General features: G+C 46.1%; 1 protein-coding gene and 1 pseudogene across 1 annotated transcript in view; one reads left to right on the top strand and one right to left on the bottom strand.

The window, feature by feature from the left end:
• The first annotated feature begins 1,637 nt into the window (after positions 1-1,637).
• SPTLC2 (serine palmitoyltransferase long chain base subunit 2) overlaps positions 1,638-23,038 on the top strand; it is a 106,500-nt gene continuing 85,099 nt past the window's right edge. The window contains exon 1 of the mRNA XM_020902653.2: positions 1,638-1,961. Within this exon, the coding sequence (XP_020758312.1) occupies positions 1,830-1,961 (132 nt within the window). The 5' untranslated portion in view covers positions 1,638-1,829. The remainder of the gene's footprint in view (positions 1,962-23,038) is intronic.
• Positions 14,969-20,439, bottom strand: LOC110143100 (protein transport protein Sec24C pseudogene; annotated as a pseudogene).

The following is a 23,038-nucleotide window of genomic DNA, read 5'->3' as shown; positions in this document are numbered from 1 at the left end:
TCCAGTGAGTCAGCTCGTCGCATCAGGAGGCCAGAGTGTTGGAGCTTTAGCTTCAGCATCAATCCTTCCAATGACTCTTCAGGGTTGATTTGCTTCAGGACTGACTGGTTTGATCTTTTCGCTATCCAAGGGACTCTCAAGAGTCTTTCCCAGCACTACAATTTTAAAGTATCAATTCTTTGGCGCTCAGTTGTCTTTATGGTTCAATTTTGCTCACAAAATTCTGTATAGTCAAAGCTATGGTTTTTCCAGTAGTCATGTACGGATGTGAGAGTTGGACCATAAAGAAGAACCACCACAGGACCCAGCAACTCCACTCATGGTTATACATCTAAACAGACAAAGAAAAGATATATGCACCCCAATGTTCATTAAAAAAGAAAAAAAGATCAAGCTCACTCCACATCTTCCTCCCAAGCCTTCTCCAAGTTTATTCAGCCCACTGTATAAGCTCCAATTAAATCCCTTACCCCTGCTTCCAATCAGATTCCTGCCCTGAAAACTTCCTATATAGAAAGTCTAGACTTGTCACAGCCAACCAGCCTTCCTCATCAGAACTCCTCTTACCTAATCACTCCAGCCTTTGGTCAGCCTTTCGTCTTTGTTTACTTCATGTATGTACATCTTTTCTCTTGTAGAATGTGAGAGGAAAACCATAAACTTTTTTTAGCATCATACATGTATTGACCTCCCTGGTAGCTCAGGTGGTAAAGAACCTCCCTGCAGTGCAGGAGACCTGGGTTTGATCCCCAGGTCAGGAAGATGCCCTGGAGAAGGAAACGGCAAGCCACTCCAGTATGCTTGCCTGGAAAATCCCATGGACAGAGGGATCTGGTAGGCTACAGTCCATCGGGTTGCAAGAGTCCAACACAATTTAGTGACTAAACCACCATTTCCTCTCTAATAACTATGGGGATATAGATGAAAATAGGAGAAAAATAATGTATATAAATATATATAAAATGCTTCTAGTATGAGCTGGGTATTGTGATAGGTGCAAATTGGCTCATTAATAGAATTCTTGGAATGAGTATTAAACAGGACGTATTCACTCCATTTTGAAGAATTTGGCTCCCAAAGTGGTTAAATACTCAAGGTTTAGCTTTTGGTTACTGGCAGACCTGGAACAAGACCAAGTTTCTTGACTCTCTGTACAAAAGAAATTGTACAGAAAACCCTGAAACTGAACAGATGTGAAGGGCAAAGAGACATGTGAATTATTACTTTAAATGTGTTAATGTACGATGAGCATTGAAGAATGGTGAGGGAATGTTAAAAAAAAAAAAGGTATCGTGTAAAAAAATAAATAGATAATTAAATAGAAGGCTGGGGACTCAAACCGACCACTTCCCCGGAGGCAAAGGCAGAGACGGCGCCACCGGTCCAGGAGAACCGGGAACCCGGTCTAGAGACTTGGGCTCAGTCTAGTTCCCAGTTCCAGGCTGTCCGCCTCCGGCAAACCCTTCTGACATACCCGCGGGGGCCGCGCCGTTCTAGCCCGTGATTGGCCAGGCGGAGCGAGGGTACGCCTCCTCTCCCGCTCCTGATTGGCCAGCGGCCCCCTCAGGAGCACGCCACTCCTGCACGCTCCGCCCCCCCCAGGCCGGGTCTCGGGCTCCCGGGGGCCCCGCCTTGGGCGCGCCGCAGGCTTCGGCTGGAGCGGGCCCCGCCCCCGCGTGACGGCCCCGCAGGGAAGCGGCGGCGGCGTGCAGCCATTTCCGGTTTCGGGGAGGCGGGAGGGGCGCGGAGCGGGACTTTGGGGCAGCCGCTCCCTCGGCCGCCGCCTACAGAGAGCGTCTGCCTGTGGCCGCCTAGGTGCCGCTGGGACGATGCGGCCGGATCCCGGAGGCTGCTTCTGCTGCCGTCGCCCGGTGCGGGCGAACAGCTGCGTGGCGAACGGGGAGGTGCGGAACGGGTACGTGAGGAGCAGCGCCGCGGCCGCCGCAGCCGCTGCCGGCCAGGTACGGAGGGACCGGGCGGCCGGGGACCTGGGGGCCCGGTGCCCGCGAGCCGGCGCCCGTCAGAAGAGGCGGCGGGGAGGTCGCGGTGGCCGTCCGCGGGGCTCCGGAGTGTCGGCTGCCGCGTCGTGGCGCTGACCTGGCCTTCCCGCGGCCGGGAAGCTCAAGGGCGGCCGCTGGGGCTCCCCTATCTCTCTGCGCCTGAGGTCTTCCCCCCCACTTCACCCCACCCCACCCTGGAGGTCTGGCTCTGCTTCTGTTACCCGATCCCGCCAGAAGTGGGTGCTGCCGCTCTGGGGAGGCAAGGCGTGCCCCCCCGCCCCTCGAAGCCCGGGAGGGGCCACTCGTGGGCTCTTGGTTTTTTGGTTGTTTTTTTTCCCCCTCTGGAGGCTCCCTCCTCTAGCCCCTTCAGGGGGTTTTGCTTCCTTCTAGAAGCTCTGAAACTCTCTAGGGAAAACCACACTTAGAATCCCCAGGAGGTAAAGAAAAGTAAGGAGGTGGTACCAGTTGGAAACGCACCCAGTCTCTTTCTTACCCCTTTCTGCAGAGCAAGACTTTGGACCACAAACCTGGCAGTGAACCCAGTCCAGAGGCTTAAAATTAAGCACTATGGTCTTGGTCCTAAAAGCACGATTGTCTTGGTCCTAGGTGAGAATCCTACCCGCTCCCTACCATCCCGGGCTCCAGGTTGAGTTAGGTGGTCGTTTTGACCCCGTGCAGGGGTGCTATCACGCAAGGGAATTTTTTAGACTTGTGATGGGGGAAGTTCAGGTGGGTCAGCAGTAGAGTATCCGCCTGCCAATGCAGGAGACACAAGAGACTCGGGCTCCATCCCTGGTTTGGGAAGATCCCCCTGAAGAAGGAAATGGCAACCAAAACCAGTAGTCTTGCCAAAATAATCTCTTGGGACAGAGAAGCCCAGAGGGCTAACAGTCCATGGGGTTGCAAAGAGTCAGACGACATTGAGCCCGAGCACACAACTTGCCATGAGTCTTGTCTAATTCACCAAGGCTGAGTCACCAACCAAGCCCTGGCAGTTCTGAAATATTTTGAAAAGTTCTGAATTCAAAGCAGTAATGACTGTCAGCTTTCTAGTTCTGTGGACTGACAGGTATTCTGAAATGTGTTTTTAAAGAGGAGCTGGTTAAAAAGATGAAAGGTCAGTGTTGGCGGAAGAGTGTTGTGATATTTGCGGTTGACTTTAATACTGAAAAATCTCATTAAGAAATTAAGGAAATCATTTTTTTCCCCCAGAAGTAGTCTGTTCCCCTTAGCAGGAAATGTGACTGTTGTAATTTGGTATTACCATAAATATGTGCCAGCCTTCTCCCCCATTGGTACTATCTGGCGTGAAACAGGAAATAGGTGTTTCTCCAGGTCTTGTTGAGATATTAGCGTTAGAGGGGAAATACATAAAAGAGACTTGACCTCCCCTTATGTCTTTTAAGGCATAAGACAACATGATAGACAGACTCAAAAATTCTGTTTCCATTTTTGAAGAAATAATTGTATGAGACAGGAAGTGATAAGAATCAGCTCATTATAAGCCCATTGAAAAGGTTGTTTTCCTAGCAATGGCTAGTAAGATAAAATTACTGTGGTAGAGACTGTAACAGGGAAACCTAATGGTGGAAATCGGAAAATACATTGCAGGCCAACAAGTGCATGATGATTTCTAAGAGCGAGGAGGAAACCGAGAGAAAAGTGTTCACACGTTAGAGGTGCTTTGTGTCTGAGTGCTCTTTTCGCTTAACACACTTGTGGTCGGAGTCAGTGTTCATAGTAAATAAGATTTCTCCCTCCCATAATCCTGAATTGTTCAGCACTGGTGGGCATGGCATTTCTTCAGAGTTTGCTGACTGATACACTGAAGAAATATTAAGCTGCTGAAATGAAATTTAAAAATCTGTATAACTGGAAACCTTGACTTTTTCTATTTCTAATATATCTTAGGGAAAAATTTCACTCAAGACACACTGGTGGCATTTGGAAGAATGGTTTGGTGGAGTGCGCCCAAAGAATATTTAGGGCTGCACTATCCCTTCTAGAAAACAATTTCTCATGAGTCTTTTTTTTTTTTTTTAAGACAAAGACTTTAGGTACTAACTTTTATACTAATAGGAGGACTTGGCTGTGGAGTGTTGTTTTTCCCCCTTTTTTCTCCACCCCCCCCCTTTTTTCTTAAGCAAAAGAAGTTTCATGAGAGCAAGAATATCTTTAAAATATTTTTAAAGTTGTGTTTAACTAAAGGGATGTGCTATGGTACTCCAGAGGACTCTAGTGCTCTGTGTATTTTCCCCCAGTTTTTAGGGAAATATGGCAAATTATGCCATAAAAATACACCTAAGATGTTAAGTGCACAGGCTTGTGTCTTGCTTTTACTGAAGAGAGAATGTAATGTGGTTTTTAAATCTGAGATACAAGTTCATTTCCTCACATATTCCACTCTTGTTTTTTGGCTGTGCCCTGAGTCATGTGGAATCTTAGTTCCCTGACCAGGAATCGACCTGAGCCCTCTGCATTGGAAGCATGGAATCTTAACCACTGGGCTGTCAGGGACGTCCCCTATTTGTCTTTTAATGAACAGAAGAGAAGTTAGAAACTTTCTAAGATCCCTCTATGCTCTCAGGAGTCTACGTTTCTGTGTTTGAAGGGATGAATGTGTATGCTGGCCTCTTTGTTGGATTTGGGTTTATCGTTTGAATAAATATCAGTAGATGCTGTGGTAGAAAGGGCATTATGAAACAACCAGATATTATTGTTTGGTTTTGTGTTCTGTTTTCCAATGTTTTTTTTTTAACTGTGGTAAAATACACGTAACATAAAATTTACCATCTTAACCATTTATAAGTGTCTCATTCAGTGGACTTAAATACATTCACAGTGTTGTGCAACCATCCACACCATCCATGTCCATAACTCTTCTCATCATGTAAATCTGAAACTCTGTACCCATTAAACAGTATCTCCACATTCTCTCCTCCTTCTAGTCCCTGGTCACCACCATTCCACGTTCCACTTTTTTGTCTTTTGGTGACTGACTTCTCTTTTTAGCATAGCATCCTCATGATTCACGTTTGTTGTAGCATGTATCAGAATTTCCTTTCTTTCTAAAGGCCAGATAGTATTCCGCTGTCTGTACATACACCACATTTTGCATAGCCATTCATCTCTCAGTGTACACTGCAGTTGCTTCCATGCTGCAGTTGTGAATGACGCCATTGTCAGCAAGTAACTCTTAAACCGTGCTTTCAGTTCTTTCAGGTGTAGACGTGAAATTGTTGGATGATATGGTGTGTTTAATTTTTTTGAGGAAACATGCTACTGTCGTACCACTTTTCCTTTCCATCAGCAGTGCGCAAGGGTTCCAGTTTGTCCACATGCTCACCAACACTTGTTATTTTCGTTTTTTTTTTTTTAAACATTATATGTGAGATTTATAGGAGAAAAATACGTATATATCTACCCCCACTCCTGTGTAATTTCCTAAGTGATAAAAGTCCTGGGAGCATCTTTTGTTCTAATATTTGGTCTTTGACCTTCAGTTTCTGACTCAGTTTCACATTTCCTGGATAATAGAAACATCTTTTGTTCTAATGAGCTGACTCTCATTCGGCTCCTAAATGGGAGCCCCGGTCACCAAAAAGATGAAGTCATGATTCGAAGCTTGGGATTTGGGACTTCCCTGGTAGTCCAGTGGTTAACGTCTGCCTTGTAATGCACGGGACACGGGTTCAGTCCCCGGCCGGGGAACTAAGATGCTATATGCAACGGAGCAACTGAGTCCTGGTGCTGTGGCAGGGTCCGAACGCCCCTGCCATGACTGAGACCCGATGCAGCCAAAAATAAATAAATAAAACAAGAAAAGAAGCTTGGAATTCTCAGCCCCACCCCCAGCTCTCCAGATAGGGGAGAGAGGCTGGAAATGGAGTTAATGATCAATCATGCCTGTGTGATGACGCCTTCATAAAAGTCCAGAGAGGCCTGGGTTGCTGACCACGTGGAGGGGCTGGGACCGAGGCGCACCTGGAAGCCTTGTACCCCTCCCCACATTCCTTGCCTGCATCTCTCTTCATCTGTATCCTTTGTTATCTCCTTTTATAACACACTGGTAAACAGTAAGGAAACAGCATTCCTGGGATCTGTGAGCTGCTCTAGTAAATTAATCAAGTGCAAGAAAGGGGTCCCCAGAACCTCTGATTGGTCAGAAGCACAGGTTCTTGATACTGGCATGCGAAGTTGGGGGTGGAGCAGGGCAGGCTTGTGGGACTGAACCCTTACCTGTGGGATCTGATGCTATCTCCTGGTAGTGTAGAAGTGAGTTAAATTGTGGGACCCCTACACTTGAAACTAACAGCATTGTAAATTAGCTATATTCTTTGGGTTTTTTTTTTTTTAAAGGGAAAGAAATTGCAGGACACCCAGCTGTGTCAAAGTATTGCTTGGTGGTATGTAGCAGCCCCCCCTCCCCACCGGTCCCCCCACCCCACCCCCGCACATACATGTGGTCAGAAGTGTTAGTGGTATGGCAGTGTGAGAATTAAGGAGAGATATCACAGAAAAGTTAGGTTTTTTCCTGTACAGGTTTTTTCCTGTAGCCATCCTTAAAGGTGTAGACATTACTGTTTTTTAATATCGACGATAGAGTTTTCACAAGGAAGAGAAGAGGTAATTTTTTCTCTCTGCTGTTCAGAGGGAGTGAGAGAAGAGAGTCAGGATTTTTTGAGGTAAAGGGTGGCAGTTAGCGTTAGGGAAGCTTTGAAAGAGTTAGAATTGGAAGCTTTGGCAGAATTAAGAGCTGGAAGGAACCTTAGGGGTTTATGTAATTCAGTTGCTTTATCTATTTGTAGGACTTGATTAAAACTATATCATTGAAACTAATCTTGATAGATGATTCTATCCTATTTTTAAAGACCTCTAGAGGTTTTGCAGGAAATTTTCTCAGCAGCAATTTGGAGTATTCAGTGATCTTAATTACCAAGAGTTTATTACTGTGGATTTAACATTTGGTTAAATAAATGCCATATTTTAGTTGCACCTGAAATATAGTACTGTTGGTTTCTACTTTTAAAGCCCCTTGTTAACATTACATTTTTTCTGTCTTCCATTTCTTTGAAGAACTTTTGAGATTTGTTTACACATTTAACTTTCCTAAATTAGTTAACAATATAGAAGAAAAAAATGATCTGCCTTTGAGAGAGTTGAACCTAAGTTTTTTCCCATTCAGTATCAGTTCAGTCACTCAGTCATGCCCGACTTTTTGCGACCCCATGAACTGCAGCACGCCAGGCCTCCCTGTCCATCACCAGCCCATTAGGAGTAGTTTTATGAGATATTAGAAGAATGACAGCCTTCTAGCTGCCCCAGTAAATAAGATTTTATCTTAAGGAATTGGGACACAAGTTATGTTCTTATTTAAGTAATAAGATAAAGTAGAAAGAATGAAGTACTGGTTTTGCTACTTAGAAGAAGGCAAATGAATAACTAATGAAAGGTGGTTTACCAAGTAGCTACTAGCTTTTGTTTCCACTGAGAGGAAACACTACCTTCGAAAAGAAGCTAGTTCAGATTCAGGAACTGGAGGAGTAGCTAGAAGGTGAATATACCTGTTCAGGTTTCACAGGGCCTGGTGAGACATCAGAAGACCTCAGAGCTTTGCAGAAATAATGTTGTAACTGTTTACAGCTCATGGGATTAGATGTTTGTTTCAAGTGCTTTTTGTTCCAAGCAGAACATTTCAAGTCTTACTAGTTGGATCTGAAAGATTCCAGAGTCATTTGAGGAACTCAGAAATTCTCATTAATAAAAATTCTTGGGACATGAGACCAGTATTTAACATATAAATCACTGTATTCTTCTCCTCCCACCCCCCCCCCCCCCCCCCACTGTATTCTTAATATAGTATCTTAGAACTTGGATATTCAGGGCAGACAGGCTTGCCCATTTTTTAAGGTTGGCCTAGGTGGCCTAGAAACTTCATAGTGTTCTGAGCAAGTAGTTAATTGGTTGAGATTCAATTAGATTCCATTTTTGAAAGAAAGAAGCAGTGTTTATTGGCAGAATAGGCAATTGAGAGGGGGATGGGTAGAGGCTGTGTTTGCATTCTGAGTGGGTGTGCCTTACTTGATTAAATACATGGTTTGTGGCCTCAAAAGCCAGTTGCCTTCTGAATAGCTTCTAAGAAGACTTCTATAATATAATTTGTAACTTGTGACTTAATGTGGATTAAGCAAATAAACCCTTTGCTCTTGCCTGATTCAAGCTCAGAAAATGTAACGTTTGTTGTCTCTAAGACTACCTTGAAGACCCATTATGAAGGTTAAGGTGGTGATTTTTCCTTTTGTTTTAAAATGGCTTTTCCTTCTGACTGTAGAAATTATACATGTGTGCTGTAAGACTCTAAAGGGCAGGGATAACCCCTGTGTTGGGGGCTCATTTTTGAATGTGATCTGTTGTAAATCAGCCTGCTGTTTTCTGATATTTCTTAAGTAGAGTAAAAAACATGCAGTTATACTAAGACTATGCATGTGATCCAGTGTTACTCTACATGTTGAGGTTGGGGAAAATAGTCAATAATTTTTATGATTTGGAAAGCTTTAGAAACTACAGATAAAGTACTGACCTGTCCAGTGTGGTGGTTTTGAATTATTCTAAATAATAAGCCTCTTTCTGCTTAGTAAGTAAGCCCCTTCAGCAAACAGCTGAGCTTTTACTATTTGAATTGTGCCTGGTTTGTGATAGAAACTAAGGAGATCTTAGATGAAGGAATGAAGGGGTGGTGGTTGAAACCATGGAAGTTGGTAAAGTCGATAGGAAAGGGCATTAAGCAAGCAGAGGACGCACCAAGGATGTAATTTTGGGGAATCCTGGTGTTCTTGGGAGAAGATACACACACACCATTGTTGAAGAAGGTTGATTGGGAAAGAAGAGAAGTGTTGGGAAGTGGTGTGAGAAAGCCCAAGGAAATGGAGGGTGTTTAAGTAAGGAGGAGTAAGCAACAATCTTGGTGGTGAGAAGCTAAGGATAATAATAGCCACACGGGGCTTCCCTGGTGGCTCAGCATTGTGGAGTCCCCTGCCGATGCTGGAGCTCAGGTTTGATCCCTGGTCCAGGAAGCACATGCCGAGAAGCAACTAAGCTTCCGTGCGCCACAACTGCTACTGCGCCTGTGCTTCCGAGGCCGGGAGCCACAGCTGCTGAAGCCTGCAGGCCCTGGAGCCTGTGCTGCGCCGTACGAGCAGCCCACAGAGAGAAGTCCTCGCACTGCGGTGACGAGTAGCCCTGCCTGCCACACCTGGAGAAGAGTCTGTGCGGCGGCGAAGACCCAGACAGCCAAGGAGGAGTTTTAGAGACTTTTATTAAAGTGATGGAAATAGGTGCCATTTCCCCTGGTCAGAGCCTCTCCCCAGCTTTTCTACCTACCTGATCTTCACGAGAGCTTGGGTAGGTGAATATCACCTCCGTTTTACAAGTCAGGCTGAATTCCAGACCATTTACATAACTGGCCCAGGTAGTAAGTTAGCAGAACCAGGTTGTATTCAGGTTTGTCTTAATCTGTCATATCACTGGATTTAACAGTTCAGAAGTTACTCAAAAAAATTAATTTTTGAGGAGTTTACGTATTAGGAATAACAGTAAATTTCATCTCTTGAGAGTTGGTTATAGAGGCTGATCTTCCCTTGGATTTTTCCTGAAGTGACCTAGCCTCTCACTACTGCCTACCACACATAACTAGAAAAAAATAGTTTGGAGCTTTACTCCCATCACACAAGCTATGCCACATTCTGAACATATATTTCCAGAAGTGTCCTCTTTCTTTTGTCAGGCACCTTTAGAAAAGAAGGGAATCCACATGTTTTCCTTGCCATCAGGATAAGTTCCTGATTTTTTGGTGAAGTTTCCTCATATGGAATGGGCTAAGAAGTGCTCCCAAAGCCAGCGGTAAAACAGGTCTGCATTTTGACGTTCCCACACTCCCACTGATAACTCAGAAGTGCGGGCCTCCGAGTGTGCGCGCACCACTTGGTTCCCGTCAGCCGCACGCTGGGCGGTGATGCTCTGCGCGGGAGGTGCTATTGTGCCTCACCACCCACATCTCTGCAGCACTTTCCTGTCTCTTAGATAAGCCCCAAGGTACGACAGACGGATGCTGCAGGAAGCCTGTGTGCCAGTGCAGCTCTGCCACAAAGTCTGCATTTTCTCATGAGCTCTCTTCCACCTCTAACATGTTCTGGGCCTGTGCCCTCGCCTCTGCCTTTGTAGTGGGCACCAACTGGAAGGGCAACCAGGTCCGCATCACTCTCCATAAAGCCAGTAAAGCACAGCTTTTGCACACATAGCATCAAACAGAATTAAATGTTTAGGAAAAATGCAACAGGAAAATTGCAGGACTTGGATACTGAAAACTACAAAAACATTCTGAAAGAAATTAAAGATCTAAATAAGTGCAAAGACATCCAAATGTTCAGGGATTGAAAGACTTAAGATTGGTCTACAAATTCAGTGCAACTCCTGTCAAATAATCAGCTGGATTTTTTGGTAATACGTAAATCTGGTCCTAAAATTCATATGAAAACATAAAGGACCGAGAATAGACAAAGCCTTGAAAAAGAACAAAGTTGGAGGACTCACCCTTTCCTATTTAAAAACTTTCTGTAGGGACTTCCCTGATATTCCAGTGGCTAAGACTGCACTGCAAATGCAGGGATCCCAGATTGGGGCAGAACTAAAATGCTTACATTTGTGGTCAACTGATTTTTCTACAAGAGTAGATAATTCAAGGGGAGAGAGAATGACCTTTTTAAAAAGTGGTGTGGGGGCAGCTGGCACATGCATAAGATCAAAGATCTAAATGTAAGTGTTACAACTACGAAATTCTTAGGAAAAAACATAGGGATAAACCTTTGCAGACTTTGATCAGGCCACGTTTTTTTTTGTCCATGACTCCAAAAGTATCAGCAACCAAAGGAAAAAAAGATAAATTGTCCTGAATCAACATTAAGAACTGCATTTCAAAGGAGACCATGAGGAAAGTGAAATGAGAATCCATAGAATGGGAGAAAGTATTTGAAAATCAAATCATATAGCCTGATATAGATAAGAGGCCTGTTATCTAGGATGTATAAAGCACTCTTCTAACTCAATAATGAAAAGACAACCCAAGGAAGTTCCCTCGCGGTCCAGTGCTTAGGACTTGGCATCTTCACTGTCGTAGCCTGGGTTCAATCCCACCATGCAGCATGGCCAAAAAAAAAAAAAAAAAAGACAAACCAGTGTTAAAACGGACACATGATTGTGATAGAAGTACCCGTTAGAGACCTCTGCTCTACACACTAAAGGGTGGTATCTTTATCGCCTCCTGTACAGGCATGGTTTGTATGTAGGAAAAGGAAGCAGATTATTTTCAGGATAGCTAAGTTAATTAGTGTTGGTTCCGGTTTCCTAGAAACAGACATTTTCTTAGTAGGGGAAATGAAACTCAGATAACCTCTGTCTCAATTGATGTATAGCTGATAATATGAATAGCAAAAATAGCTAATTATATGAATAGCAAAAAATGAGCACAAAGATTGAGTTTAAAGTGAAAGTCTCATTTTAAGCCACTGATAATTTCTAAACAATCAGATTAAGTTATATTATCTCTGAAATAATTAAAAGTAAATTTGATTCATAGAATATCTCAGGAATATAACTGAAAGTGAAAGAAAGTGTTAGTCGCTCAGTCATGGCCAACTCTTTGGGATCCCATGAACTTTCGCTCACCAGGCTCCTCTGCCCATGGAATTCTCCAGGCAAGAATACTGGAGTGAGTGGGTAGCCATTTCCTTCTCAGGGAAATCTTCCCAACCCAGGGTTTGAACCTGGGTCTCCTGCGTTGCAGGCAGGTTCTTTACCATCTGGCCAGGGAATAAGACTAAATGGCAGTAAGTGGAAAATGTAGAAACTTGCATTCTCATCTTGACTTTCAATCCAGCTTTCTTGTAACTGGACAGATTGCTTGAATTTTCCTTGGTTTTGTTGTTAGTCATGTGAAGAGGAAAAGTGAGACAACTTGAGAAACACTTGTGCTCAAAATGCAGCTCTCATTCTGTGTATTTATAGGTAAACCCCTTTAGGTAGTATCCTTTAAAAAAGTCTCCCTGTTCTCTTTTATCTCAAAAATCATGATGATCTTTGTCTTCTTTTTCTCAAAAAAAAAAAAAAATTGCAGAATTCTTGAGGACTTGAAAAAGGACTACCTTTTATTTGTATTGTCAAGTACATATGAATAGGAATGAAATACTTGCTGAATGAGTGAAAAGAATGAGATAATCATGATGATTTTGAGCTCGTTGGTAGAAAGGGATCTCTGGGTTCCTAGGAGAATCTGATGTCCAAAAATTATTTTTGCAATTTTAGAAATGTTTAAAAAAATTAAACAGGAGGATTCTATACGTATGGGGACATAAAATTAAAGGGAGAGATCAAGGTGTGAGAGATACTCCAAGACTTTGTTGTTGTTTAGTCACTAAGTTGTGTCCTACTCTTTTGCAACCCCATGGACTCTAGCCCTCCAGACACTTCTGTCCATGGGATTTCCCAGGCAAGAATCCTGGAGTGGGTTGCCATTTCCTTTTTCAGGAGGGAGACCTTCCCAACCCACGTCTCACACATTAGCAGGCAGAATCTTTACCAGTGGGCCACCAGGGAAACACATACCAACAATACTGAAATATAAGGCTGCTGTATACTGTGCCTTCTCTATTTTAGTCGTACTGCTGTTCTCTCCCAGCCTCCTGGGAAAGCAGGGGTTTTTGATTGGTTGCTGGATGTTATGAATAAAAGACTGGCAGAGACTAAAGTCAATTTTTTTTGGCCTTTTGCCATTTGCTCTCTTAGAGATATGGGAAGGGCCTGAGCACCTCCATCTAACCAGGTCTTGAGTTTGGTGGGCTGGGCAGAGTTTTTAGGTAGATTCAGTTCACTGTAGTGAGTACAGTGTCACAAGGATGGGATCTGTTGTGTGTTTGTTGCAGGCTCCTCCCTCTAATATGACCTTATCTCCTAAGCGTGGTAAGATTGTGGTTGACTTCACATCACCTTTCTAGTCCATCTCCCTAGCTTCTCCAGCACTTGATAAATGTCCTATGCAGAAAACTGGTCTCATATCCAGGACTCTTCACACCAACCTATATAGCTCTTATAAACTCTGTTGGTTTTTATTTTCCTTGGTAGAGCTCTTCTGCCCATGGCAAGTCTAGTTGTGATCTGTTCATGATCAGATTCTGTGAATACCGTGAGGAGAGAAAATGACCAACGATTTTAGCTCACTAAAGAAAGGCTCTTCCCTCTCTGGAATCTTAATTCACCTTGTCCTCTTTGCATGGAAAACAGTTTCTCATTGTCTTTAAAACTACTTCTTGTTTTGAGTAGCCTGTATAGTTTTATCTAGGTTTTCTGTGAAAGTGATGGCTTGGCTCTACCTATTAACTCCAACTTGGAAGCAAAAGTCTCGGTGTTATTTTTGATTGTTTTATTTTTGTTGCTATATAAAGTGACATTTAAATAAATAAGGTAGAGACGATCTCTTTGTAAAATCGGGAGATAGGTGGTCCTGAGTAGGTAGGGTGTGAGATCTGATCTTCTTTGTTGTCTTGCAGTCTTTGAGGATGCTGTCTTCAGTTAACATCCTCAGCCACATCCACATGCTAGGCCACAGGCAGAGAGGCGGGAAAGTGGAGGGAGAGCAGCCTTGCTGTTCTAAAGGATGCAGTCCAGCCCCGGCATACCCGTCACTTCTGTTCACTTCCTGTTGGCCCAGATTTCTCCCACGGCTGTCTTTTGCTGTAAGAGAGACTGGGGAATGTGGTATGTAGCTGGGTAGCCTTGTACCCAAAGAAAACTGAAGAGCGCCTGTCGCTAAAGGGAATTTAAAGAGAATATATACAGGGGGCCACTTAGCTGTTTCTTCCACAGTATGGTAGGAGGAAAAGCTCTAACTGGAGTGTCTCCCCCCCCACCCCAAACAATCAGTTTTCTTAAAATCTCTTTTTTTTTTTTTTTAATTTTATTTTTTTAGCTTCTCTGCAGCCCCTGGACCACCAGGGAATTCCCTACATCATAATCTTATTTCTTTACAAATTGAGGATGCATTGAAAAATAAACTAATGAAGAGAAATGGGAGGTCCAGAGCAGGAGTAGCCTAGGCTGGGAGCAGGCAAACCTGGTCACCGTCAAGCCCAGCCCTTGTCCTGCCCCAGCCAGGTCAGGTTGGAAGATAACCATCAGGCACTCTGTCAGTGCCGAAACCTGTGGAGAGACTGTGTCCTGGCAGGAAAGACTAGCTGCCTCTGCTTTTCTCCCCATCAGCCTCCAGCTTGGAGAGCCAGGTTTCCAGCAGGAGCTCAGAGTGAGGCTCCGTGAGGTGTTGCAAGCTGATGACTAGGTTCCCTGCAGAAGCGTCCAGTGTCCTGCAGCTGAAAAGGAGGCTGATACCTCTCCCAGGTCTCAATACACTTTGCAGCTCTGTGCCCAGGCCCATTCGTCTCTGATAATGTGCCTCTGTCCACCAAGGGATCACCAGTCCCTGCAGGAGAGAGAACGAGCTGTGGAAGCAGAGCGAGAAAGCTAATCAACCCCTCTCAGTGACTGAGTTGGCTGTCGACTTCTAGAAGACTGACCACTTTTCTCTCCACTGTCTGTGGTTTATACCCTGCTCTTGTGCATCTGTATGTGTTTATCTCAAGCATAGTAAGTTGTTGATGAAACATAGCTGAATTAGCAGCCCTTCTCCTTGGGGTCCCCACTTCTCCTTGCCTGCCCTTCTCTTCTTGGAGGCTGGTCCAAAGGGACATGTAATATTGCAAGGGTCTGGGTGGCTCCAAATCCCCCAACACCAGATCACATACAGTGAGCTGAGAAACTGCATTGCTCACAACAGGATTAGCAGGAAAAGGAGGGTAATGTCAGGGGATAAGGGCCCCTTCCAACAGCAGGGCATGACAGAGTGGTCAGGTACTTGAGCCCGGAAAGGTGTCCCTTATGCTTCATTTAAGGTCAGCTCATATGACTTGCCAGCTGTGGAGCTGCCCCAGTTTCTCTGCTGTCCTGGGGTACTTTGTGGAGGCTGGCCTGGACCCTGTGCTGTTTACTCACATGCTCTAGCCTAGTCACTGTCCGAACCTCCTTGTGCCTGTGACAGAGAAGGTCCCCATGGGATCCTCCCCCGCTTAGGCTCGTGTCTTTCACCTGGAGGTGTTTGCACTGCATCTCCAGCTTGTCCTCTCATTCCACCATGATAAACTTCATGTACTGTCATCTCTGTGCATCAGTGATGGACCATCAGTGAGGCCTCGCACCTTCTTGGACAGTAGATTATCCGAAACTGGCAGAACATCCGACCACTGGCGGTCTGACTGAAGGAGGTGATGCTCTGGACAACACCCTGCTGGACAGTCACCCCCACCAGGGAAGAAGTTGAGGTCATTCTCCAGCAAATACATACCGCCATTGCTTAGACACTCTTTAGATGCTTCAGCTGCTGGTGGTTCAGTGGTATTCTCAACGGGAGACTTTGTCAACAGTAGGAGCTGAGGATAGAAGACATCGGTCTCAGCCACATCCATGGAGGTAACCCGCTGTCGGACTTAGGCATGGTCAGCAGTAGGACAGCTGACCTCAGCTCCAGGACATCACTCTTCTACAGAGTTCAGCTATACTGGGAGCAGCTTCCTGCCCTCGGGAAGGATCAGCTGTCGTCCAGAGGAGGAGCTCGCACCGTTATTTCTGTAACAGGCCAACATCTGGGCACACCGAGTGATGAGAGCATCTTGAATAATCTTCACAGGGCTGTTCAGAATCCCCCCCACCGCGCCCCAGGCTGTGGATGCAGAGCTGTGGCTGCCCTGCACAGCCGGGGTAGAGCAGAGCACCCTGCAGGGCTCCACTCTCCTTGTGGAGCCAGACGTAATGCTTAAACTCCCCAGTCACCGTCTTTGTCCCCATCCAGCCCCACCTCTGTTGTGTCACATGTAGAAAGCCACAAAGAAATCTACAGCGCGGACATGAGTGCTTGTCTGGACCCGCAGCACAGCATCAAAGCCAATGACCTGTAGATCCTGGCTGTGGTCACTGAGGAACCGTTGCTGGTCATGCTCCCGCTGAAAGCAAGCGTGTTTACAGAGAGCCACCAGTGAGCTGGGTACTGCAGAGAGCATCGCCATAGCCACACACAGGCTCCAGAAGAAGCCGAGATCTGCACTGTAGCCGTGGGCCACACATTCTTTGGCCAGGATCTGATAGACACCCTCCTGAGGCTGAGACAGAGTGGTCTTATCTACGCTGATCGGCTTCCTGTTGCCTCTGTTCTTCAGTCTCCCCAGGGCCTCTGCAGTGGGCAGGGAGGAGTGGAACAGAAACAGCTTCCTTGGACACTCAGCAGCCTTCAGAGCCTCCATCCTGGCCTGGATAATTGGAGCAAATACTGTCTCTCTCTCCCTCATGTCTGCAGATTTTTCTGGAATCTGACCCAATAAGCTGGTGATAACTGCCCAAGACTCACTGACATTGACCAGGAAGCCATCCAGCATGTTACCCACATCAGGTCCAACCATCATCTGTGGCTGGGCCAGTGAGCTCTCCGCATGGTACAGGTGGAGCACCTTAGTACAGGTGACAAAGCCAGCGGGGATTGCTGACTCTTCTGCCCCACCCTCCCGAGGCAGAAAGTCTAACAGTAACTTGAGCTGCTCACAGGAGCCTAACAAGACCACTCCTGATGCCGTTATAGGAGACGTCAGTCATGAAGATGAAGGCAAGAGTCCCGGGGAACTTGCTGTTCTTGCAGTCTTCTACAGCGGCCAAGAATTCCTAAGAGCCCGGGGAGAGCTCTGGACCATCGTAAGCATCCACATAAGCCGGATGTTGAAAACACTGGGGGTGGGGTGGGGAACATCATTGATAACAGCTGCAAAAGCAGCACTGGAAGCTTTTCCCTCCCTTGAGGAACCGCATGAAGGGGCACATACATGGTTTGCAGTGATTGCAGTGCAAAGGGCCAGGTTGCCCGTGGTCAGTGATACACAGTGAAGCCTCCTCTGGGGGCAGCCTTGCCAGCGGCCTGATGACAGCTGCTGGGGCAGCTGAGCCTTCCCCACGTCAGATGGACATGGGGTAGTATAGGCTGTGCATCGGATGTATTGGGGGCTTGTGTTCCCTTGGTCATTCTCCAGGAGGTTGGTGGTGACCAGGGGTGGCACCTGGCCCCGTACTCCAGTAACAGATGGCTCGGAACCCCAGTTGTTCCTGTCATCCTTAGTAACCTCGGTAGGGCTTGGGATGGCATCAGGGTCCAGGCACTTAGGAGGTAGTGGCTGGGAATCCCTGGCCGACTGACGCAAGTGGCTGCTCCCGGGTAGGGACTTCCGTAATTGGTCCGAGGCCCCTGGCTGGTCCACAGGAACCGTTTTGTTGCACCTGGTAGCCTAGCTTCTGGGAGGAGTGCATGGGTGGTTGTGGTCCTGGGGGCCAGTCGTTTGGATGCTAGGGGCAGAGCTTGAGGAGGGAGAGGACATGTGACTGGGCTGGCTCTGGCTCCCTGGCCCCTCCCCCCAACTCTGTGCAGCTTGGAGCGTGAAGCTGGAGGCCCGTGGTGGGACAGATCGCTGGGGAGGCTGGGCCCCAGGGTGGGCCTGGGTCTGGCCAAGGGGAGGAGGCTAGCCCTGAGGATAGGAGCCATACACACCAGGGTTAGGGAGCCTTGCTGATGTTGGGGGGCCATAGCCTAGCCTCACAGTGGGAGGCCCTGGGGCCACAGCCCTGCCGACCTACATTCCAGCCAGGTGAGCAGTCACCTGTGCCTTTGTTGGGGGGGGAGGGCAGAGGGCAGAAGTGAGGTGGCTGGCTGACCACCAGTGTCCTTGGGGCTGACCTGGATGACCGAGACCCAGGGCGCCTGTGCATCTGTACAGTGGAGCTTGGCCCATTCTGTGCATCTTCTTGGCCAAACTGGCCGTAGGCTGTCTGTCCTCAAGGGCTCTGTGCTGTTGAGGCTGGAGGTGCTCCCGGGGAAGGTGGGGGGAGGGGTTGGCAGGAAGCCTGGTACTGGGCCATTGTCGGCTCCATGGGGCGTAGGGGCGGCTGTGGGTCCTGGTTGCCCACCATAGCTGGGTGGTAACCCTGAGTAGTTGGGCTGGGGCTACCCAGATGGCGGCCCTGGTAGAGCTGACCGGTTAACCAGTGAGCCCGACTTGGGCTCACCCAGCTCCAGATCCAGGCTTGACTTCATTGCTAACGTCAAGGCTCCCAGGCTCCACTTCCAGTTTCCTTAAAATCTTGTATTAAATAACCTATTACTTGCCCTTTGTTTTGTGATTTTTCTTCTTTGAAAAATTAGTCTTATTTAATGGTGATGAGCATGTTCTCTATAGTTAGACAAACTTCAGCTCAGTCACTCAGTCGTGTCTGACTCTTTGTGACCCCATGGACTGCAGCATGCCAGGCCTCCCTGTCCATCACCAACTCCTGGAGTTTACTCAAACTCATGTCCATTGAGTCGGTGATGCCATCCAACCATCTCATCCTCTGTCGTCCCCTTCTCCTCCCACCTTCAATCTTTCCCAGCATCAAGGTCTTCTCAAGTGAGTCAGCTCTTGGCATTAGATGGCCAAAGTATTGGACTTTGAGCTTCAGCATCAGTCCTTCCAATGAATACCTAGGACTGATCTCCTTTAGGATGGACTGGTTGGATCTCCTTGCAGTCCAAGGGACTCTCAAGAATCTTCTCCAACACCACAGTTTGAAAGCATCAATTCTTCGCTGCTCAGCCCTCTTTCTACCCCAACTCTCGCATCCATACATGACTCCTGGAAAAACCATAGCCTTGACTAGACAGACCTTTGTTGGCAAAGTAATATCTCTGCTTTTTAATATGCTGTCTAGGTTGGTCATAGCTTTTCTTCCAAGATGCAAGCGTCTTTTAATTTCATGGCTGCAATCACCATCTGCAATGATTTTGGAGCCCCCCAAAATAAAGTCAGCCACTGTTTCCACTGTCTTCCCATCTATTTTCCATGAAGTGATGGGACCAGATGCCATGATCTTAGTTTTCTGAATGTTGAGCTTTAAGCTAACTTGTTCACTCTCTTCTTTCATTTTCATCAAGAGGCTCTTTAGTTCTCACTTTCTGCCATAAGGGTGGTGTCATCTGCATATCTGAGGTTATTGATATTTCTCCTGGCAATCTTGATTCCAGCTTGTGCTTCATCCAGCCCAGCGTTTCTCATGATGTACTCTGCATATAAGTTAAATAAACAGAGTGACAGTTACAGCCTTGACATACTCCTTTTCCTATTTGGAACCAGTCTGTTGTTCCATGTCTAATTCTAACTGTTGCTTCCTGACCTGTATACAGATTTCTTAAGATACAGGTCAGGTAGTCTGGTATTCCCATCTCTTTCAGAAACTGAGGAATAAATATTACCTGAATTTTGATTTATGACCTCTTTAATTTGTTGCCCTTTAAAAAAAATGGCTAGTTCTGGCTTTCCCCCCTCCTTTTTTTGGGTATGTTGTCATGTGTATTAATGAGAATGTGGGAGGAGGTTACTTATAGCAGGCAGTTAGAATCTATGTCCCTTAATATAGAGAAGTAAGTACTTATAATGTTGAGCAGGTATCCCTTATCCTAGATAAGATCATATACAGTATTCCAAATGCACAGAATTGATAAAGCGGGGAGCCAGTTTTTAAAATTTACTAAAGCCCTAAAAGTTTTCAGGCTGTGCCAACATATAAAAAACTATTTTAGTAAGCGCAGAAAAATAGTTCTAAAATATTTTTAACACAGAGTCTGTGTCTGTTAAATTTCTTTCAGTTGATATCATCTGACTCTCACTGAACAGCAAGGCGATTTATTGTAAGGATGATGGGTATACAAGCAAAAGGAGAGAGTGGGGAGGTATTGATGAGCCGGTCAGAAAAGGTAAAATGACAGGAAATAACAGGGCTTGGGAGTTACTCCCTGCAGCAGGTTGTGGACCTTTCCCCCAGGACATTGGTGGTCCAGTGCCCTTCAGACTCCTTCCCCACTGAAATTTTAAATCCCTGCACGAGAGAGTTAACTGGGTTCATTTTGGCAGAGGTGCTTACCCCTGTGCCAGCCAGTTATGAGCCAGGAAATGGGGCCTACTGCACAGGTGTGACCACCAGGCACCCTCCCCTGGTGTGAGGGAATATTCCCAGAAAAGGGAGACTGACGTGAATCCGGTGGCGTTTGCAGTTTGCGCCCACTACAGCCACGGTGGCGAGCTCTGTGTTACAGGCCGAGAACACGTTAGAGGCAGGAGAGACCTCAGAGGAAGATGTGGAATTTGTGCAGACCCGCCCTGGCACACGATCTCCTGTTACATTCGTCTGTCATACCTTGATGCTTATCTGGAGACAGAGGAGTGCTACAGAGATGTGGGTGGTGGGTGACGATAGTGGCTCCCGTGGAGAGCAGCATCGCCCAGAGCACACAGGGAGCCGCAGACTGAAAGCATGCGGAGCTTACGTACTTGGAGTTTGCAAGAGGAATATGGTCATGTGAAAATACAGCTGGCTCTGGAAGCATTTCTTAGTCCATTCCATCTGAGATACTAACCAGCAAGAAATCAGGAATTTATCCTGATTGCAAAGAAAAAAATGTGGACCCCCTGCTTTTCAAAATCAGGACACTTCTGGAAATAACACATTCAGAGTGTGGCATAGCTTGTGTGATGGGCGTAAAGCTCCAAACTATTTTCTCTAGTATGTGTGGTAGGCAGTAGAGAGAGGCTAATACATTGCAGGAAAATTCCAAGAAAAGACCATTTCAGCAGAACTGATTTTTAAGGAACAACACAGCATATCACTGGAAATGAATAGGGTTCATTTAAAAGAAAAGACATAACAGTCCTTTGATTGCTGAGGCATAATGGGTGGTTCATACTGAACTTTAGTTTTTAAAATAATATCTGTCCTGAACTCTCCTCCAGGTGGGCACATTCTGTGGTGATAGGTCCTATCATCCTGCTGTCACGTTCAGTGGGAATGTGTTTGTTTGCTTTGAAAGAAATCATGCCTCTGTGATTTTGTGTTTATGTCAGAAATGTAAGGTTCCATTTTCCAATAATTGCTTCCTCATTATTGCTTCTTTGCATAGTTGCTGTGTTTCCTTTCACGGGATTCTTGAAACCTCTGCTCAGGATTATTCCTTCTAATTATTTTATTTTATAATAAAACCTTCTCCCTTGGCCCCCCCCTCCTTTTTTTTTTCTATTCTGAAAGGAAAGAGAATGCAATACATTATCCAGATCTTTCTTTTGCTACAAAAGACACTCAGGACAATTAGCAAAATCTAATAAAGTCCATATTAGTATTCTAGCAATTTCCTGATTTTGATAATTGTCCTGTAGTTAGGTAAGAAGATGTCTTTGTTTTTAGAAGTATGCACTGAAGTACTAAAAAATAAAGGTACATTATAACTGCTGCTGACTCACAAATGGTTTGTGAAGAAAATTCTTCATCATTCTCTCTCTCCACACACACACACACACACACACACACACACACACACACACACACACACACACTCACTCACTCACTCTTTTTTCCTGTACCAGTTGAGAGTAGGTTATATGCATTATGTCCCTTTACCTCTCTCTTAGCTCAAGCTTCTCTAACAAAATACCATAGATAGGGTGGCTTAAACACCAGATGATTGTTTCTCACTGTTCTGGAGACTGGGAAGTCCAAGATCAAGGTGCTGGCAGGTTCAGTTCTTGGGGAGGACCCTCTTCCTGAGGACCCTCTTCCTGGCTTGTAGACAGGCACTTTCTCATAGTATGCTCACATGCCCTTTCCTCAGTGGAGATCTCTGCCTGCCCTTCTTCTGAGATCACATGGGCTTCCCTGGTGGTAAAGAATCTGCCTGCAATGCAGAAGATGTAGGTTCAATCCTTGGGTTGGGAAGATCCCCTGGAGAAGGAAATGGCAACCCACTCCAGTATTCTTGGGATTACTGGGACATCCCATGGACAGAGGAGCCTGGCAGGCTATAGTCCATGGGGTTGCTAAAGAGTCAGACATGACTTAGTGACTAAACAACAGTCACATCAAGGGCCTCCCAGGTGGTGCAGTGGTAAAAAATCCACCTGCCAGTGCAGGAGACACAAGAGTCTCGGGTTCAGTCCCTGGTCTGGGAAGATCCCCTGGAGGAGGAAATGGCAACCTGCTCCAGTACTCTTGCCTGGAAAACCCCATGGACAGAGGAGCCTGGTGGGCTCCCATCCATGGAGTCTCAAAGAGTTGGAAACAACACTGTCACATCAAGAGGGCCCCACCCTTGGGACCTAAACAGAATTATCCCCCAAAGGCCCAGCCCTCAGATACCTTCACACAGAAAGGCTTACTTAGGGCTTTAACATCTGAATGGGGGCAGAGACGCAAATGCTCAGCCCCTGACGTTCTGCCCAAGGCCCTCCTGTGTGCTCAGTCTGTAAGTCACACCCAGCTCTGCGCAGTCCCACAGACTGGAGCCCACCAGGCACCTCTGTTCTAAAGGTCATGTTTCTTCAGTTCAGGAGCTCAGTCATGTCTGACTGCGACCCCATGGACACCAGGCCTCCCTGTCCATCACCAGCTCCCAGAGCTTACTCAAACTCGTGTCCATTGAGTCGGTGATGCCATTCAACCATCTCATCCTCTGTCGTCCCCTTCTCCCACCTTCAATCTTTCCAGGCATCAGGGTCTTTTCAAATGAGTCGATTGTTCACAACAGGTGGCCAAATTATTAGAGTTTCAGCTTCAGCATCAGTCTTTCCAATGAATATTCAGGACTGATTTCCTTTAGGATAGACTGGTTGGATCTCCTTGCAGTCCACGGGACTCTCAACAGTCTTCTCCAACACCACAGTTCAAAAGCATCAATGCTTCAGCACTCTACTTTCTTTATAGTCCAACTCTCACATCCATACATGACTACTGGAAAAGCTATAGCTTTGACTAGATGAACCTTTGTTGTCAAAGTAATGTTTCTGCTTTTTAGTATGCTGTCTAGATTGGTCATAAGTTTTCTTCCAAGG

Source organism: Odocoileus virginianus, chromosome 6 (assembly GCF_023699985.2).
Source record: "Odocoileus virginianus isolate 20LAN1187 ecotype Illinois chromosome 6, Ovbor_1.2, whole genome shotgun sequence".
Lineage (NCBI taxonomy): Eukaryota > Metazoa > Chordata > Mammalia > Artiodactyla > Cervidae > Odocoileus > Odocoileus virginianus.
This window is presented reverse-complemented; position numbering and strand designations above follow the sequence as displayed.